The 16,562-nt window shown below is 51.9% G+C and overlaps 4 protein-coding genes across 4 annotated transcripts; 2 read left to right on the plus strand and 2 right to left on the minus strand.

Annotated features, from left to right (window-relative positions):
• Positions 1-1,508: 1,508 nt before the first annotated feature.
• Positions 1,509-2,281, plus strand: J7T55_006168 (uncharacterized protein; the record flags this gene model as incomplete). The annotated part of the gene is made up of 2 exons (XM_053141336.1): positions 1,509-1,807; positions 2,065-2,281. 2 exons carry the CDS (start codon positions 1,509-1,511, stop codon positions 2,279-2,281), a joined length of 516 nt encoding a protein of 171 aa, XP_053000934.1.
• Positions 2,282-7,836: 5,555 nt separating this feature from the next.
• J7T55_006169 (uncharacterized protein) lies at positions 7,837-9,868 on the plus strand (the record flags this gene model as incomplete). Its single annotated transcript, XM_053141347.1, has 5 exons — positions 7,837-7,894; positions 7,957-8,106; positions 8,277-8,636; positions 9,002-9,070; positions 9,132-9,868. The coding sequence occupies 5 exons, from the start codon at positions 7,837-7,839 to the stop codon at positions 9,866-9,868; spliced, it is 1,374 nt and encodes a 457-aa protein (XP_053000935.1).
• Positions 9,869-9,958: 90 nt separating this feature from the next.
• On the minus strand, positions 9,959-10,516 carry J7T55_006170 (uncharacterized protein; the record flags this gene model as incomplete). The annotated part of the gene is made up of 1 exon (XM_053141358.1): positions 9,959-10,516. One exon carries the CDS (start codon positions 10,514-10,516, stop codon positions 9,959-9,961), a length of 558 nt encoding a protein of 185 aa, XP_053000936.1.
• Positions 10,517-11,937: 1,421 nt separating this feature from the next.
• On the minus strand, positions 11,938-14,660 carry J7T55_006171 (cytochrome P450; the record flags this gene model as incomplete). The annotated part of the gene is made up of 7 exons (XM_053141369.1): positions 11,938-12,413; positions 12,561-12,822; positions 12,925-13,090; positions 13,141-13,523; positions 13,594-13,753; positions 13,818-14,005; positions 14,577-14,660. The coding sequence occupies 7 exons, from the start codon at positions 14,658-14,660 to the stop codon at positions 11,938-11,940; spliced, it is 1,719 nt and encodes a 572-aa protein (XP_053000937.1).
• Positions 14,661-16,562: the final 1,902 nt, after the last annotated feature.

Consider the following 16,562-nt stretch of genomic DNA (forward strand, 5'->3'; position numbering starts at 1 on the left):
TGCACTGCAGTCCAGTCCGACTCCCACGTCCTAAAGAGATCTCCCAGTTCCAAAGTCTAATGGGTCCGGTCCAACCAAGAGCAGGGTTTGGCGTTACATGTATTACATAGGTTTAGATAGGAACTGTGCCTGGTACGGTGCCAGATGCTCTAATGAAGCCCTTCAGGGCCCTTCAAAGCGGCTCTATCTACAGTGCGGCAAATTGCTCTGTGGTATCTATCTGTGGTAATAAAGCACGCCTTGGGAGGGGGGGCGCAACCGCTGCAGCAAATGGAAGGGGAGCCTCCACTCGATATGGGGAATTTCTTAAATTACTGCAATCAACTCCCGGCCAGGGCCCCAAGAAGCAGTGCAAATCAGGTAGGTCAGGGACGGGCAAGGAAAAGGGCAGGGCAGGGGGGAGGCTTGTAATGGCGACAGCAGAACAGACGTGAGGTAAAATTGGGTGGTTGCAGCAAGGAAAAGAGGAAAAGGGGAGACCGACACACCATCAGAAGCCAACACGCCTGCTGCTACCGTGCTAGCAGCTTAGCGGTTGATCCACAAGATTAGTGGCTGGACGAGTCCTGGCTGCCCTGGCTGCTGCAGGCGTCTGCAGGTGTGCGCAGGGTACGTACCGCCAGAACCGCACCGTCACCCAAGGTACGTACCTCCTTCCCGCCGGTGTCAGCGTGTGTACCTGCGTCAGGGGCTGGCTGCTCTTTTCTTTCTCCGACTTTGTTGTGCCACCCACTCATTCGCCGTTTGCAGCCACCTGCCAGCGAGCAAGCGAGCCCATCCCGCCTGCCCTGCCTAAATAGATGTGCATGTGCGGGAAGGAACCAAGAGGATGATGGATGGATGGGGAATAAACCCTCTGGTTCTAGATCTGAATTGGCAACACGACCATCGGCAGTTGCTGTCAATCCCGAGCTCACGCACATACCAAGACACTGTGCCTAGCCTTACGATGTCGTATCTATTGTAGGTAGCCTGGTAGTCTGGTAGTCTGGTGTGTGTGGGAGGCAGGAGGGAGCTGGCTTCCAGAACACAAAATTCTACGAGACGGCCACATGGGGCATACGAGTACTGTGGCAGTCACTCCCCTTACTTGCCAGGTACGTACCGGTACCGCGCCTGCCCAGGGATAGACCGAACACGGTGGGGCGTGAGGTCATCGATCAGCGAGCATTGACAGCCCCGACAATGTTTCTTTTCGCACGAGGACTGCACTGGAGTGACTGGAGACGAACTATGTCGACGATCATTCTGACTGCTCTGTGATACCCACCTCAACTGCCTCACACCGCGTGCGCGGTATCCATCTGATCCATCTGACATCCTGCCAACCATTTTCCTATCGGCCCTGTTGCTGGGCTCTCAGTCAGTCAGTCATTCACTCAGTCAGTCAGTAGTCAGACATACGGGCGACCAAGGATGATAAGGGTACCGCAGTACTGCAATGAAAGGCGGCTCCAAACCGTTCCCCCTGACTCAGCATCGCTGCAAATGCTATTCTTGACCCGCCGATGTCCAGAGACAAGCTTTCTTCCCATGACGGGCAACGGCTGTGTTTGCGCAGCGCATCTCGGACGGCAGGCGCGCAAGCCCGAGCGAAGCCATCGTCGCCTCGCGGCAGGGACATCGTCACAAGGAGCATATTGCCATGTCCAGCCGCGCGCCACCCGCCTAAGCTGGCAATACGAACGACGCTGAAGCCGAAGTGTTCCCAGGCAAGCAACGCCTCGTTGCTTTGCCACATGGGAGACCTCACCAAGTGCCTTGCAAGTTCCAACAAGTTCCAATACGCACGAGTCGTCCGTTGCCCGTCGATTCATTCAATCACCCCAGGCCGCCGTGAAGTCGACAGCAGTCACGACTGATCTACAATCTCGGTGGCCTTTCATTTCACCAATCGTAGCTTGCCTTCTCACCAGTCTCATGTCCGAGGGAACAGACTGGGCTTCGCCTTCTTACGCGTGCTCTAGCCTCTTCGGGCAGTGGGTGTTGGCCCAGCCGGCCCCGCCAGCCCGAGGCCCACGCCCACGTCCACGCACACTGACCTGACCTGAACTGACCGCGCAGCTGCACTGGTGGCCATGCAGCCATGTCGGATCGTGATACGACCTGGCTTCCCTCCCCAAAGTCAAAGCTGTTTCGCCACCCCGATTCGCTCCCTGCCCTGGGCGGTGCATCTTGCAATGGCACCGCCTACGCAATCGACCTCCCTGCCACACCTGCACACCTGCACCTCTGCCATTCGAGAGGCTGGAAAAACACTGGGACGGAGCCAAAGCATTGAAGATCCCCAAAAATACGAGTGGCTAGCACAGGCAGAATAGAAACACAAACCACCACGGGCCTGCACGGCTGCCTCTTGCTATGACATTATTCCGTCATCGACCACGCACTCTTCCCATGTGCATCCACATTTGCCCACGCTGCATCGCACTACGAGTCCAACCCGCAGACCCGACAGCCAACACCAAGGACAAATGCAGCGAAACCAACAGCTTGACGAAGGTCGGCAGACCAAGCCAGGCCAAGCCGGGTCAGACCAGGCCCAGCTCACATCGTCATCACGGCCGCAGGATCCTACAATAACAATCAGTAACCGGCATCACTCGATATCTCTAACAAAGGTCCCACAGTGACGTGATTTGGCCCTGCCATGTTTCCAGAGGCCCCAAAGGAGAAGGCCCAAAAAGGCCCCCCAGCAGCCCAGAGGCCCATCTGAAAACAATGGGCCTTGTTATCCCGGACGTGCCAGGCGTGCAGGCCTCTTTTCCCAGACTCTTCTGAGCCCTCGGGGGTTGCAGCAATTCGCCGGTAAAATGACGACTGGGAAAAGATCAGCGATTCCGAGACACCACTCAAGTTGTCAGGTTGTGTCTGCCAATATGGCAAAACTTGAACTGCCCTCGGCACTTTTTGAAACTTGACAGCGGTTGCAGACCCTGCCACCCTACCAGGCCCTACCCAACCGGCGGCACTGGCGTGCCCATGGTTCGCTTCAGATTGATCAACAGCTAATACCCACGACCGCCGTGCCCACCCTGCTCACCCTGCCGACCTGCCGGCTTCGGCTGAAAAGCTACAGCGACTCGCTATCACCTATGGCTCTCCTGAAGATCGGTAGATCCCCTAGGCCTCGATAGGAAACACCGATAACCTCACGGAACATCGCGAAGAGCCTCCACGGTGCTGGATGTCCGGCCGAGATCGACCCATGTTTCTTGCGCCCAAGTCGGCCGGGGGCGGGAAGGTGGTTTGTCGGCAACGTTCATATTAAGCTTGTTCTACATAGCAGATCCGGGCAACAATTATTCGGACAGAACATCCACATAGAACACAGTTAGAAGCAAAGGCTACTTGCTGCGTTTGCTTCTTTCCACCGTTGGCACGGACCAGACTCATAATACACTGCTGCATGCTGCTAATTGCAGCATCCCGCAATCTTTGAGAGAGAAGCAAAGGCCACGAAGCAAGTTCGGCGCCGTTGCTTCAGGTCGCTATCGAGTTGTAGCCGCTGCACGACGTCGCGCTGATGGGCACTAATTCCCTGAGGAGTCAAGCCTGTCAAACACAGTCATTCGCGACTCGCCCTGTTATCGCGCATGCACCAGAGCTAGCGGGTTCTAATTGTTGCATCTGCGCTTTGGTTGAGCGACGGTGCGGTTTTTTTTTTCCGTCAATGCCAATGACTGGCAGACAAAGCTACCTCAATTGGTTTGTTGAGGTTGCGCCATATGCCACTTCGTCGCATTAGGGGCGGACTTGGTAATCATTTCCAGACGCGGACGACCCTCATCTCCGCGAACGCAAACACAGTGTCTCGGCCCGCGGCAAACAGAACAATAAGCATCGTTGCAGAGCCCATGTGTTGTACGGCTAGAAGTGCTATGTGATGATCTCCTCCACCCGAGCGCATATTAAATTGCGCCCTTGACTCGGATGTCCATCTGCGGGGTGCACTGCGTCTCATGATGATTTTGCGGATTAAATCGAGTCGCGCGGTGCAAGCCCAGTTCGGTCCTCCGGCGTGGCAGTTCATCAACTCAATCGAGTCGGTCTGCACCATTGCGGCAGCACGGCAGCAAGGGCAACAGTTCTACGATGGCGGCAAGGACTCACCAGCTGGCCACTAGCATAGCGCCCGGTACGACTTGGCACTTGGCTGCAGGGTCCAACAATACCGTCACCAATGGTGATAGCGCCTCATGTCCCGAACAGGAAGGACTTCAGCTTTGAGGAGGGGGGCATCGATAAGCCGTAACGGCAGCTAATCTGAGATTGAGTGGCTTCCAGGGTCGGCCTGCACTTTGCACGTTGTACCGACATGTGCTCTCCCGATATACCCTCGACATCGTCACGATGGGCGAGATTTCCCTGTCCCCCTCAGCTGAGACTCCCTGGGAGTGTTGCGTGTAAATTTCGCCCCTGTGCTTGACTAGTTTTTACCAACCAGGCACTATATTCCTCACACCACGCAAAAATAAAGCCACCCTTGCGCCTCACTGAGCGGGAGCACCTCGGGCACTACGACGGCACTACCGCTAGCGACGGATATGCGCTGGGCGCGGGACACTATCGTGATGCGACCTCACTCACCCCTCAGTGTCCTCTTGAGCTGATTTGATCACCGATTCTACTTCATCCGGACTCGAATAGTCGAAGAGTGAATTTTGGTTGGTGGTTTCTCCATCTCGTCGCAGGCAGACGAGTGGAAGGAGCAGGAGCTTCCGTTTGTTCTGTCCAATCAGTTGACCGAGGTCTGACCCCGCGTTGACAGTTGCTGGGGTTCTAGAGAGCATTAGCAGGTAAACAGGGTCCAATCAATTTGGAGCGGTCCCCAAAGGAAAATCTCATGACAGGCCAGCCCAGCCTGGCATGGCATGGCTACAGACGGAATAGTCAGGTCTCAGAGCGTTCTGGTCACAAGAGTTCTTGTGGTTGGAAAAGCTTGTCGTTATTTCGAGCCCTATGGGCACTGCTGGGCGACTGGGGCTCTAAATGTGAGAGAGTGACTGGCATTGAATTGCTTCCGAGATGAAACTTGGGACGACCGGTGTCCTAATCTACGTTTATATCACGGCCAATCTATTTTTAATGTGATCGGTCAAGCATGTGTGGAAGATCCCGTCCTGGTCTGGTCTTCTTCGACAAACACACTCTCCGATCCCGTGGCATTCCCGTTTCGCGATCAGATGGTAACACAGGTTGATTCTTTCGGACACACATTTCCAGCCCCGGCTGTGTGACGTTCAACAGCCGTCGTCGGTCGGGCAATTGGCCCGAGCTCGACCCGTTACAGGGCAGCCGGGCAGCCGGGCAGAATGATCCTTGGCTTACGTTGCTGTCAATTGACAAAGTCATCAATGCAAGACTGGCTCGAGATTCGCAATCTCGAAATGTGGTCGCTATGGTTCGTATTTGGGTCTCCCCTCTCCAGGCTTCGGGGCCGGGTTGGCTTCGATCAACTTGAAACAACCCACCAACAAACAGCACACAGGGCGGGGCAAGCAGGCCACTGGATGCCGCAACCCATATGCAGATCCCCGAATTGTTTCAAGTGCCACACCCTGCAAAGTGCAGTAAGCGGCGGAAGAACAAGATCGAGTAAGCCGCCCTATGAGACTGTCACCAACGATGACCATCCATCCAGCGGCAGACACAGAAGACTCCATCGAACACCCCGATGATTCCAAAGCCTTGTTTGGTGGGACTTCTGGGCCGTCGCCCCGCAAAAGGGGCAGACGGCTGAATTACTTGGGCCCATTGAACGATTCACGGTACCACCTTAGGCGAGGATTGGATTCCAGACCGCCGGGGAAAGCTGGGAAAGCTGGAGGGTGTGTCTGCCAAAAGCAGAACCACGGGCAAGCACGTGTCTCGCTGTGTTGAGAGGAATTGAGCTGAGCAACGACGCACATGAGACCGAGACATGGACTCGTCTGTAATCACTTCAATGTTCCGGACTGCCCTTCTCATCTGAACAGTTCCATGCCACAATGGTGATTGTGGAACTGTGAAGCACACACCACACGTGTGCGCAAGAAAGCAGCAGCCAACGTCCCACGGCAGCGGGTGTTCACACATAAAAAGTCTCCAGTGTTTCAATGCAGCTCGCCCGAACGCGTTGCATGGTGACGATTCCGAAAGTTTCGCGGTTTCATTGCAGGCAGACATACGGGGGTGCTTTTTCTCGTATCGCCAACATCCCAGCCTGTGGCCCTGCGGCCCTGCACAGGGACTCAGTTGTGCATACTGCCGCGATGGCTGTCGTCCGACACGAAGGGAGGGGAAACACACCCACTCCGCCTGCCCTTGCGACTTGGTTTTGCCTAAGCTCGACCGGACCAGAGTCATATCAGTGCGCTGACGCGAAAGGCGGCTTGCGCATCCGGAACTGCAGCCGCGTGTGCTTTCGTTGAAAAAACCACCGCTCGGACACGGCGTCTCACCTGCCGATTGATCAGCTCAAGCCGCGAGCCGGGCCGCGCCGGTCAGATCAGTTTAGCCTGGTCGTCTTTGTCTTGTTTCCTCCCTTCACGACCGAGCTGACGACGCCCTCGCGTCACAGTCAGGCAGCTGATTGATCTGTTTCGCCCAGTCGGCCCGCAAGCGCGAGCAGGTGTCTCCCTGTATTGGTCATGAGCCCACGAGAGTGTGAGCTGTGGATCCCTTCAACGCAAACCCTCAGGGTTGTTTCCCAGGGCATGTGCTCTGGACACGACGCCCTGTTGGATATGGCTGGGGCTCTGCTCAGCCATTGGCGTTTCTTTCCCAGTGCGCCCAGTGCTATGAGAGCCCCGAGGCGGGTGTTGGCGTCGCAGCAGCGAGGGTCGAGGGATCAGTGATCAGCGTGACCCGCGGTGATCGGACGTCTCGTCCGCGCAGCTCATCCATGCAGCAGCGCGTGTTGCCAACGCGGCGAGGGGAAACTCCGTGTATCGAGGCCACGATGCATTCTTGCTATGGTATGCTCGATCCCCGTCGCGGCGCGCAAAGTCTTGTTTGTCGCTCAGGATCCAAAATTTGACTTGTGTGCTGTTGCAGCGTTGTTGATCGCGGCTTGAAAGCCTGTCGACGGGTTTGTACAGCTCCACCTCTCCACCTCGGTGAGACCGTTTGTGTCCAGGAGAGTTATCATGCTCTTCCTGCTCTCTGCCATGATTTTTCTGTTTTTGCGTGTTGTGCTCAGTAGCATCTGCGAGCGTCACAAGGGCTAATCGGAGTTATTGGCCTTGTGCAGGAGGTTCTGATTGTGCACCTACGGCAGCGGCGCCCAGGGACCGAGCTTTAATGCAATTAAGCCTCCGGAGAATATGCGACGGACTCAACATACACCTTCATGTCTGTGTGAAGCCGCCAGTTGAGACGAGATGTCTGCCATCTGATTAGATCGAATTCTCAAAGATAGGGGGTTGCGCATTTTCACACCTCCTTCCCTTGATCCCTACCTGTTGCGAGATGTTGTCCTTGCATCATTGTCGCTCATTCTTGTCTTGATTTTCTGCGATGCCTTGCCCCTACTTGTTAGCTATTTTGAGCGCCCGAGGTCAACTAGATCTCTCAACAGGTCTGTGGCTCAGATCAATCTCGTGTGGTCGCGGGAAACGCCTTGGGTAAGGACTCGCGTCGGGAAATCAAAATCCACTCTGGACTTGGAGTGTAGGAATCTCGCGGATCAAATCATCCATGGTGAGGGAGGGACTCTTACGTGGAAGAAGCAATCAGAATAATCTCTGGACTTGGTTCCCCGCCCGCTGTTGAGAGAAGCGACGAGTGTCGGCAACAGGTAACTCGATTCCTCGTCCAGTGTATGCGCTCAGGCTTCGTCGCAAATCCACGACCATGCAGTATCTTGTCAAGAATCCCCGCCGCTCCCGGAAAGGCTTTTGCATTGTCTACGGTATGCATAGAAGACCATTGGTGAGCGAGCGAAGGTGTCGCTGCTACGTCATCCTTTTCTAGACTATGCCAATGTTGACATGGGAGATGGGGATGCTGGAACAGCCTTCAGTACTCAAGACAGAGCAAAGTTACGGTCGCGCGAGGAGGCCGGCCAGGATAGGGATACCGAGAGCATGGATTTGGCTGTGATAACAGCAGTGATGTGCGAAGGTATGCAAGATATGAATGAAGACTCACTACTGCGAGGCTGAGTCTTCTACGGCCCAAGCTTGGGCTAATTTGGGCTGGGCGGCCGAGAATGGATACGACACATTCCTGAAGAATAACCTGGGCAACGTGGAGAAGATTACGATTGACAACCGCTGATTTACTGCCACTAGACACCGAAACACAGAAGCAAAGGCAGAAGCGCAGTCGCATCACTGCCAACCCTGTGATCGCAAACACCACACTTCACTCACGGCTTTCTTCCGAAGATGGTAAAGGCCGGTTCCAAGCTCTCCTCATCAGTGCCTGCCTTGACGGCGACTACGAAAGAATAAGATACGGGAGAATGTTCACTTCTCATGTCTTTCGGACGCTCCTACTGAATCCCACGCTTGCGAGTCTTGTCTTAGAAAAGCTTGTGGATGCTCATATGTCTCGGCTCTTCAAGACTTCCCCATTCCACAGCCTCGCCTTGAAGACCCACGTTCATTTCACGTCGCGATCTCGTTTACAACGTCCGTCCCGGGCAACCGGTGTGTGGCTGCGGGAACCGGAGCGGCGCGCCCGTTGGCCGTTGAGACAGCGAAATCCTATCTTCATTCTTCAGCTATCCTAACTCTGCATACCGAACGGCGTCTACACGTCCTGCGTCAAGAACATGCACGCCTCCGCGCAAACTCTCCACCCGCTTCGCGTCATAGTTTGTCATAGATCGCGTCGACAATCTCGCGTTGGCTGATGCGATGTTATGTCTTGGAAGACAAAACGCGGACCCAGCCTGGAGAGGCCAGCCGGGGCAACGGCAACTATAAGATAGAGGGATGGCTGGCTCATTGGGAGCATCTCAAAGCCTCTTGGGTAAAAACCATTACACTCATTTGATTTTCAAAGATGGCAGGAAACCTGATGATCGCCTTTTTTTCGGCGCTTGCCGGCACTGCTCTTGTCAGTGGACATCACCTGGGACGTACGTTCGATGAGATATCTCCTTTTCCTCAACCTCTTCCCACTACTGACAAAATTCTCAGTTGTCCAACATGATATACGACAGTTGGCCCCGGAGCCTGCTTCTTATTGCTTCACGTACTTCAGCTGTTACTTGGCCGCCGTAAACACCCCACAGCTCCCGTATCCATTGCCCGGGGGTGTTGTGACGACTATCACATCGATCGTGTCGGTACCGACCTTGGTCCCAACTTTCATAACGCCACTTCCGACGACATCACTGTCGTCGAGCTTGACGTCAACTTCCATTACAACTCCTGGACCGTCGCCGCTGCCCGGCCCTGCTGATATCATACTCGCTATCATTCCTGGGATCGTGGGTCGAGCGCTGGAGAAGCGGACGCCAGTGAAGAGAGATGCCGGGGGGTTCATCAGTGATACTGGCGATCCGAATCCTCAGGATTGCAAAGCTGCCACTGTATACAGACTAGATTCTGGAACACTGCGGGAGTCGGCCAGTCTCACCTTCTCAATTTTTGCAGATGTGGGCACGGGCTTCGCGGAGTTTCGCTCCCGCGATTCGACTAATGCTGGCGCCAACATTATAGCGACAACCTTCTCAAATGACAACTCAATTCTCCGTTGGTTGAACCCCGCCTTCTCCGGCGGCGAGGCTGGTTTCTGCCAGGTCGCTGCAACGGGCCAGGTGTACGCCACTTTCGTGGCGTCGCCAGTAGGGTTGCCAGCAGGATGCTCGCCAATCCGTATTTCTGTTCTCGATCGTAAGTTGAACTCTGTCAGGCTTGGAATCAGCAGCTAATATTCTATCAGCCACGCAATGCGTGGGCAACGGCACCACTACAAGCTCAGTAGCAAGTACCACTACAAGCTCAAATGCCACAAGCTCCACTCAGTTGTCCACAACATCTTCGGTCGAGCCCTCTTCGTCATCCGGAAGCACCGAGTCATCCACGACTCCATCGTCTACCCTGTCCACCACATCTGGTAGCTCCTCCGTCCCCGAGAGTTCTTCCACTTCAGAGTCTTCTTCGGAATCCTCTACATCAACTTCCGAGGCGTCGACCACGTCAGCAACGCCGACGACCACAGAGTCTTCCTCAGAAACTTCTTCCGAGTCCTCCACTTCGGTCGATACATCTTCCTCGTCTGAGACAGCATCAACCACTTCGTCTGAAACGAGCACGACTTCGGAACCGGAATCGTCTACGTCCAGTTCGTCAGTCAGCACGAGTTCTATCAGCACATCGCCCACGAGCTCTCTCAGCACGGAATCCACCAGTTCTCTGAGCACTGAATCCACGAGCTCTGTCAGCACGGAATCCACGAGCTCTCTCAGCACGGAATCCACGAGCTCTCTCAGCACGGAATCCACGAGTTCTCTCAGCACCACGAGTTCCACCAGCTCCAGCTCAACAGCCTTCCCGACGTTTACTTTTACTAACACCATTTCAACTGCATTCACGAGCACCATAAGTGTGTAGGCTAATACTTTTGAGGAGATACAACCTAGTTGAAGATGGTGGATTTGAATCGGGGCGGGTAATGACTTGATCAGGATTATTATTTTCAATTCGTACTTTAGGTCTAACCAATGTGATTTTGATAATTTTGTTGTTGCTGAAGTATAGAGGGTTATGGCAGCACTTTGTTTCCGTACACAATTATTATATAATGTCCATTTTCCTTCTCTTTGATATTCACATACATATGTTACAGGAATCCCAAGTTCTAGCACATACATAGGTAGCCTAGTCAGTTTAGTCTAATCAGAATGTTCCTTCGCGCCGAGATGGACCAGTGATCAGAGTGTGAGGACACAATTGCCAATTCTATATTCTACATGAAAATGGGCACCGCAGAAATAGGGGAGGTGATGTGGAGGTCTGGCTCTGCCAGCCGTCCGGAGGTCAAGGGAGCGCTCTGACGCGAGGGCGACAAGACAACGGAAAGAGAGGGAGGGGTGGGAATAAAGGTATCTAGGCTCTAATCAGAGCCCGGAAATCACTACCATTGGCAATAGAAACGAGAATTCAAAAGAATATGGTAGATAGATTGTGTACGGTAGAGACTGGATTGAAGGTAACGCGAATGAAAACCCTTTTTATGGTCTCCTGATCAGACCTCCCTAAATTACCTGAGCATCGCTGGCCACCCTGCGCCCTGCAATAGTATTCCAACAACTTCCTTTGATAATGAGGATGGCGGAAAAGTGGGACGGCTGGAACGAAAGCTTTCCTGAATTAAGTAGAGCATTCGAGGTTGGTCAACTTGACGTTCAGCATCTAAAGATCTCAAGCAGATGCCTGGGGACCTGACAATCCAGGGCAGATCAACCAGCCCTCATTCATCAATTTTCTTTTCTTCAATAATTGGTTCAATTGGATCGCTAGCTGTATAGTTCACATCCTTGTAGAACGTTCGGAAACAGAGCTTCTCGGCCACAATTTGTACTTCAACAGGATGGTATAAAGAATCTGAACATTTTGGAAGAAGACAACACGCATTTGAAAAACTGATGTCAAAAAGAGTCGGCCTACAAACGATTCATGTGTTCAGAAGCATCTCTGTCTGGTATGCCGTCTGCGTAGGCAGAACCACTTTGTTTAGGTCAGTAGAGTGCTGGCAAGAACGTTTGGAAGTACCCATTCTGATTGTATTCAGTCTTAATTATCTACGAAAGTATATCCATTGCGTCCGCTCATCCCAACAACTGCTATCCAAGCGAAGGTGTGACCAAGGCGGCCTTGTAAAAGAAGAATTTGCCTAGGTGTGAAAAGAAAGAAAACATATTTCATGAAAAGTAAAATCAAGGCTCATATATCGTCTCCAGGATGAGTAACACATCGCAGGAGGCGTGAGTGAATCCGTTCAATCTTTCAGCTCTGACGGCATATGAGTTTTGAAAACCATTCCATCGGGGACCTCCTTCCACTGTTTTGTGTCATCAAGAAGCGGTTGGCAATCATCCCACGCCCTTCGAATGGCCCCTTCATGTGTTTTACTTCTTGGAGTTATCTTCGCTGGGAAGGGACTCGGCTGCATCAAGATCCCTCCAGTGAGGTCTTCGGGGTCAGGTACGATCTCAACCCCTCGAGAATCAACGCCCTTTTCGATGTTGAACGCCCACAGTAACCTGGAGATACTCAAGAACAGCGACCGATCAGCGATGTGCATCCCTTGGCAAACGCGGCGACCAGCCCCGAAGTTGAAGTGGTCCCTCTTGCTGGCGTCGCCATTCATCGCCGCCTCGGCGGATGTCTGGTCATCTCCTTCATACCGTGACGGATCGAAGGCACGGGGATTGCTATATCTATTTGCGTCCATATTGAGGGCCCATACATTTACTGGATGTTTGTCAGCGAATTCTTCTAGCTGGATGAACTTGAAATCAGGTGCTTGGTGACGGCAGAGAGGTATTGTTCCGATCATGCTTGTGAAATAGCAGCAGTTTTGTTGCTCATAACCGAAAGAAATCCTTTTTAGAAGCTTACACATTACTCCTGCTCCTTTGGGGATTTTGTAACCCATATATTCATCATCTTGGATGACGCAATGCGGGAATCCGGTGATAGTTGTGGGCATCCAGCGTAAATTTTCCTTTATACATGCGCGGATATAAGGCATAGCGTCCCAATCGTCTATCGTTGGGAGTCTGTTGTTACCACAGACCCTATCGAGTTCAGATTGGGCTTTCTTCTGAACTTCTGGGTATAAGACCATGGCTTGCACGAAGCCAGTGAGTGTGGCAGCTGTCTGCGATGTGTTAGCCACTTGTTAAACATGAAATCACCATTCCGGAAATCCATTCGAGCGATCGCGCAAGTATTCACCTTGGAGAAAAAGAAAGGCACATACAGTATCAGACCCAGCCTCATGAAGGGAGCCACAAATGTATCCCGCTAGATCATCGGAGAATCCATAGGCCTTTTGACCCTCAACAATCTCAACACAGGCGCAAGGCTGTTCTGGATTAGTTTTTTGATATTGCATGGACACCGGGATTTGGCGAGACTTGCCTTGGCTGTGTTCTGAAGTATCTTTCGCTTTGTATCCATCCAATGTCCCACATACAATATTTTTTCTTCCTTATGTAGTTCCTGAGCATAGCGCCGCATGGGAAGCATGAAGTCGGGCAACTTCCTCAGTATAGGAAAGACCTCTAGGGTCGCTGCAGCAGACGAGGCCATAACATCACTCCATTTTTCGACGCAGTGGTACAGCTTCTTCAGATCCTCATCATGAATGTCGATGGTTCTGAATCCAAACACCATCTGTGTGGTAAGAGAGTTGGTAAACCGGCGAATGTGGTCAATGAAGAATTGTGGCTGATCCAAAATGCCGCACAACATCTGCTTGCTTTCGAGGTCTTGATATGGAACATAGCCTTTCGAGGCATTGATGTGGAGGACAGAATGTACAATCTTACGTATCATGCGCCATGTCTCACCGTACTCCTGATATTCTATAGCGTTAAAGTTTGCAACATTGTTGTAGACATTGACATCCGGATGACCCGAAACTTACCATGAGGACAACACGCAGATATCCACTGACCAAGTTGCCGAGGTAAAATTCACTGCGAGATGAATAGATACCGCTACGCTTGTCCAACAAATCTTTGACGGCTCGATCGGATGAGAGCACGATCATAACTTTGGTTCCCAGAATGAGGGAATAGATGGGTCTATCGAATGGCGTCAGTGTTTGTCTGCCATCACTATGCACCAAGTAGACTGCTTTCAACATACCCGTACTCCTCTGACCACTTTTTGAATTGAACATGCTGGTTCTTCGGCGGTATCTGGTGCAGATTCCCGATGATAGGCAGCGTTGGCGGCCCAGGAGGGTAGTTCTTTGGCCTTCGACCGACATTGCGCAGACGAAAGATAATTGTGATGATGATGGCGAGCGGGATAAGAGCTGCATACGCCATGGTCTGAAATGGTTCTCAAAGGTTTCACGAGTGTGTAAATGGAGAGGACAATGATTACAAGGTGCAGGACCTGGGGACGATAGATATTTGGAGACATGGGAAGGACGAGGTAGTATCAGACTGCAAATCGTTGCCTTTTCATCCAACTGCAGCCAAGATATCACATGAGGGGCCTCCTTGCATATTCTGCCCATCGCATGCTCTGCATCTTGGTGTCTGACATGAACTATTGCATCACAGCAACTTGCTGTCACTAGTATCTGACAGCTGAGCCCTCGGACACCAGCGGCCGACTGGATTTTGAGTGTACGTGTACGCAAATACGACGATATATTGAAACAGTCTTTGCAACCTATCGCACTGGTGGGATATCACTCGACGACAAGGACCTTTGGCGTAAGCTGCAGGGCGAGCCGTCTTTTCGCACGTCAGTGGCCAATCACTCCTCTCGGTACGATGGACAAGAAAGTGAGAGTGCAACCCTCCCCGTCTGACCGTTGAGTAGATTCCCCTTTTAAACACGATTTGTCGGAAACACAGATCACCGCATCAACTCTGCATCTCAAGTGCTTACGAGTGCTACCACCAGCATGAGGGGTACACGCACGGCATCGGCATCCATTGCATTGTCTGTTGAAGATGCTTGAGGTGGAGGCATGATGATCTGCTATCAAAAGATTAAATGCAGTCTCTGCGTACTGCCGGAGCTGCCGGGAGAAGACTATGGCATAATAGTACCTAGGTAGAAGTCTCGACAAACCTAGGTATCTCTAGACATATCGGTGTCACAGTGATTATATGAGAGTGTGAGAGAAAGGCAGTTAGAACATTTCACCCGATTTTGATGTCTCATGCTCCTAGAACGATAAGGGACGTGCTTAGTTGAATCTTGTACTCTCTGAGACACGTGGAACTTCTCAGACCAGAGACGTTCTTTGAGACTAGGAATCCCCCAAGGTTACCCTCCCCCGCAATGTTACGTCTGAATTTGCAGTATTCTCTGTTCTCAATTACAATAGCACTATCCATGATATATCCACAAACACATTTGATACCCATTTAAATAGCGTGTTCATGTAGGCGTGGTATTGTGCGTCACCTGGGTTTCAAGCTTGCATTTGTGAGTCCTACTTTGGAAGACATTGGGGTCCCGGGATACGACACGTGATAACATCTTTTTAAGCTTCTTTATTTATTGTTGGTCTGACAAGCCATTCTGATGGTAGCTTTCTTGTGATGCTCCGTTACTGAGAAGGGGACTCTTGCAAGATGTTAGATTCCCTCGCAGAAATCAGCAACATACAAGGACACTCAGCCGTCACATGGTCCTCCTCTTACTCCATTTTCCGCGCCTTGTATTAGAAACGAGAGCTTGGCAGAAGGATCAAATTTTTGGTCCCTTCCTGAGATGCCCTTTCGATTTCGGCCTTCTAGTCCTTCCGACACTCTCTTACGCCTCATATCTACCGTCTTCGTACCTGAGAATGATTTTTTTTTTTGGCGCACCTTGATGTTTTGGCGCCGGAGCTGGAGTTGAATTCGAGTGGTGTGCCCATTCGGTCCCAGCTTATCCCAAAATTGATGGTGCTTGAGTTAGAAAATACCCCTTCCTGCTGTTGGAAATGGTCATCCTGGATTACGAAGATAAACATCAATGCAATCATCTCCAAACGCTGACATCTTTCCGGGCGTTGCTATGGTCGATGATAATGCACGGCACACGTGTGCCTTAAGTGTTCAGGCCTGGCGTGATAAAGAAATCTCATCCGTTTGTTTCAAGTCCATGTTCCCGATATTCATGACTGTTCTGGTCCATGCCAATATTTCGGATAGTTATAGAATGGAAAGAGCATCTCGATTTGATAGTTTGTTGAGAATTGGTTTAATGAGTCCCCGACGATTCAGTTATTTTATTTCAAAGCTTACCACTAGAATTGGTCTCTGAGCAAAATGGCAGTCCCACAACATTTCTCATATAACTTTAAGACACATTTATCTCGGTAAATGCTCTACAAAGATACCGTATTGATATCGCCATGAGGTCAGTGGCGTCAGAAGCGTGCATCTTCCATGTGGTCATGATGCGGTGATAGATGCGTCATTGTCTGGGTTTACAAAGGGGGACAGAGGGCACTCGTGATTGCTCCTGCAGGGCACACCTTGTAGCAGCGGCAGCGGCTCCAGGCCTGCGCTCGATCCCAACTCAGGCGCTTCATGTTAAAAAGAAGTTTGTATTCGGACTAATACCTTGCACGCGAAGTATTACATCTCATCCTTGCCCAATGAGGTCGGGAATTACGCACGCTGCTGCCAGGTCAACCCAACGCCAGAATATGTGCAAGCGGCACAGATTCTGCAACTAACCGCGTAATATTTTCTTTGATTATTTCTAAACTTTGGCCCACACCGCCCTCGAGGTAACCTCTTGGACGTGCTGAGGATGGTATCACAAACGGCCTTATGTACTTCCATGATCTATTGCACCCGCAGCCATGCAAGCCAGCAAGATTACGGCGTTGTTCTGATTTATGAGTGTGGATGGGACGACGAAACGGAGATT

Source organism: Diaporthe amygdali (genome assembly GCF_026229845.1).
Source record: "Diaporthe amygdali strain CAA958 chromosome Unknown NODE_1_length_4327563_cov_65_473760, whole genome shotgun sequence".
In the NCBI taxonomy this organism is placed as follows: domain Eukaryota; kingdom Fungi; phylum Ascomycota; class Sordariomycetes; order Diaporthales; family Diaporthaceae; genus Diaporthe; species Diaporthe amygdali.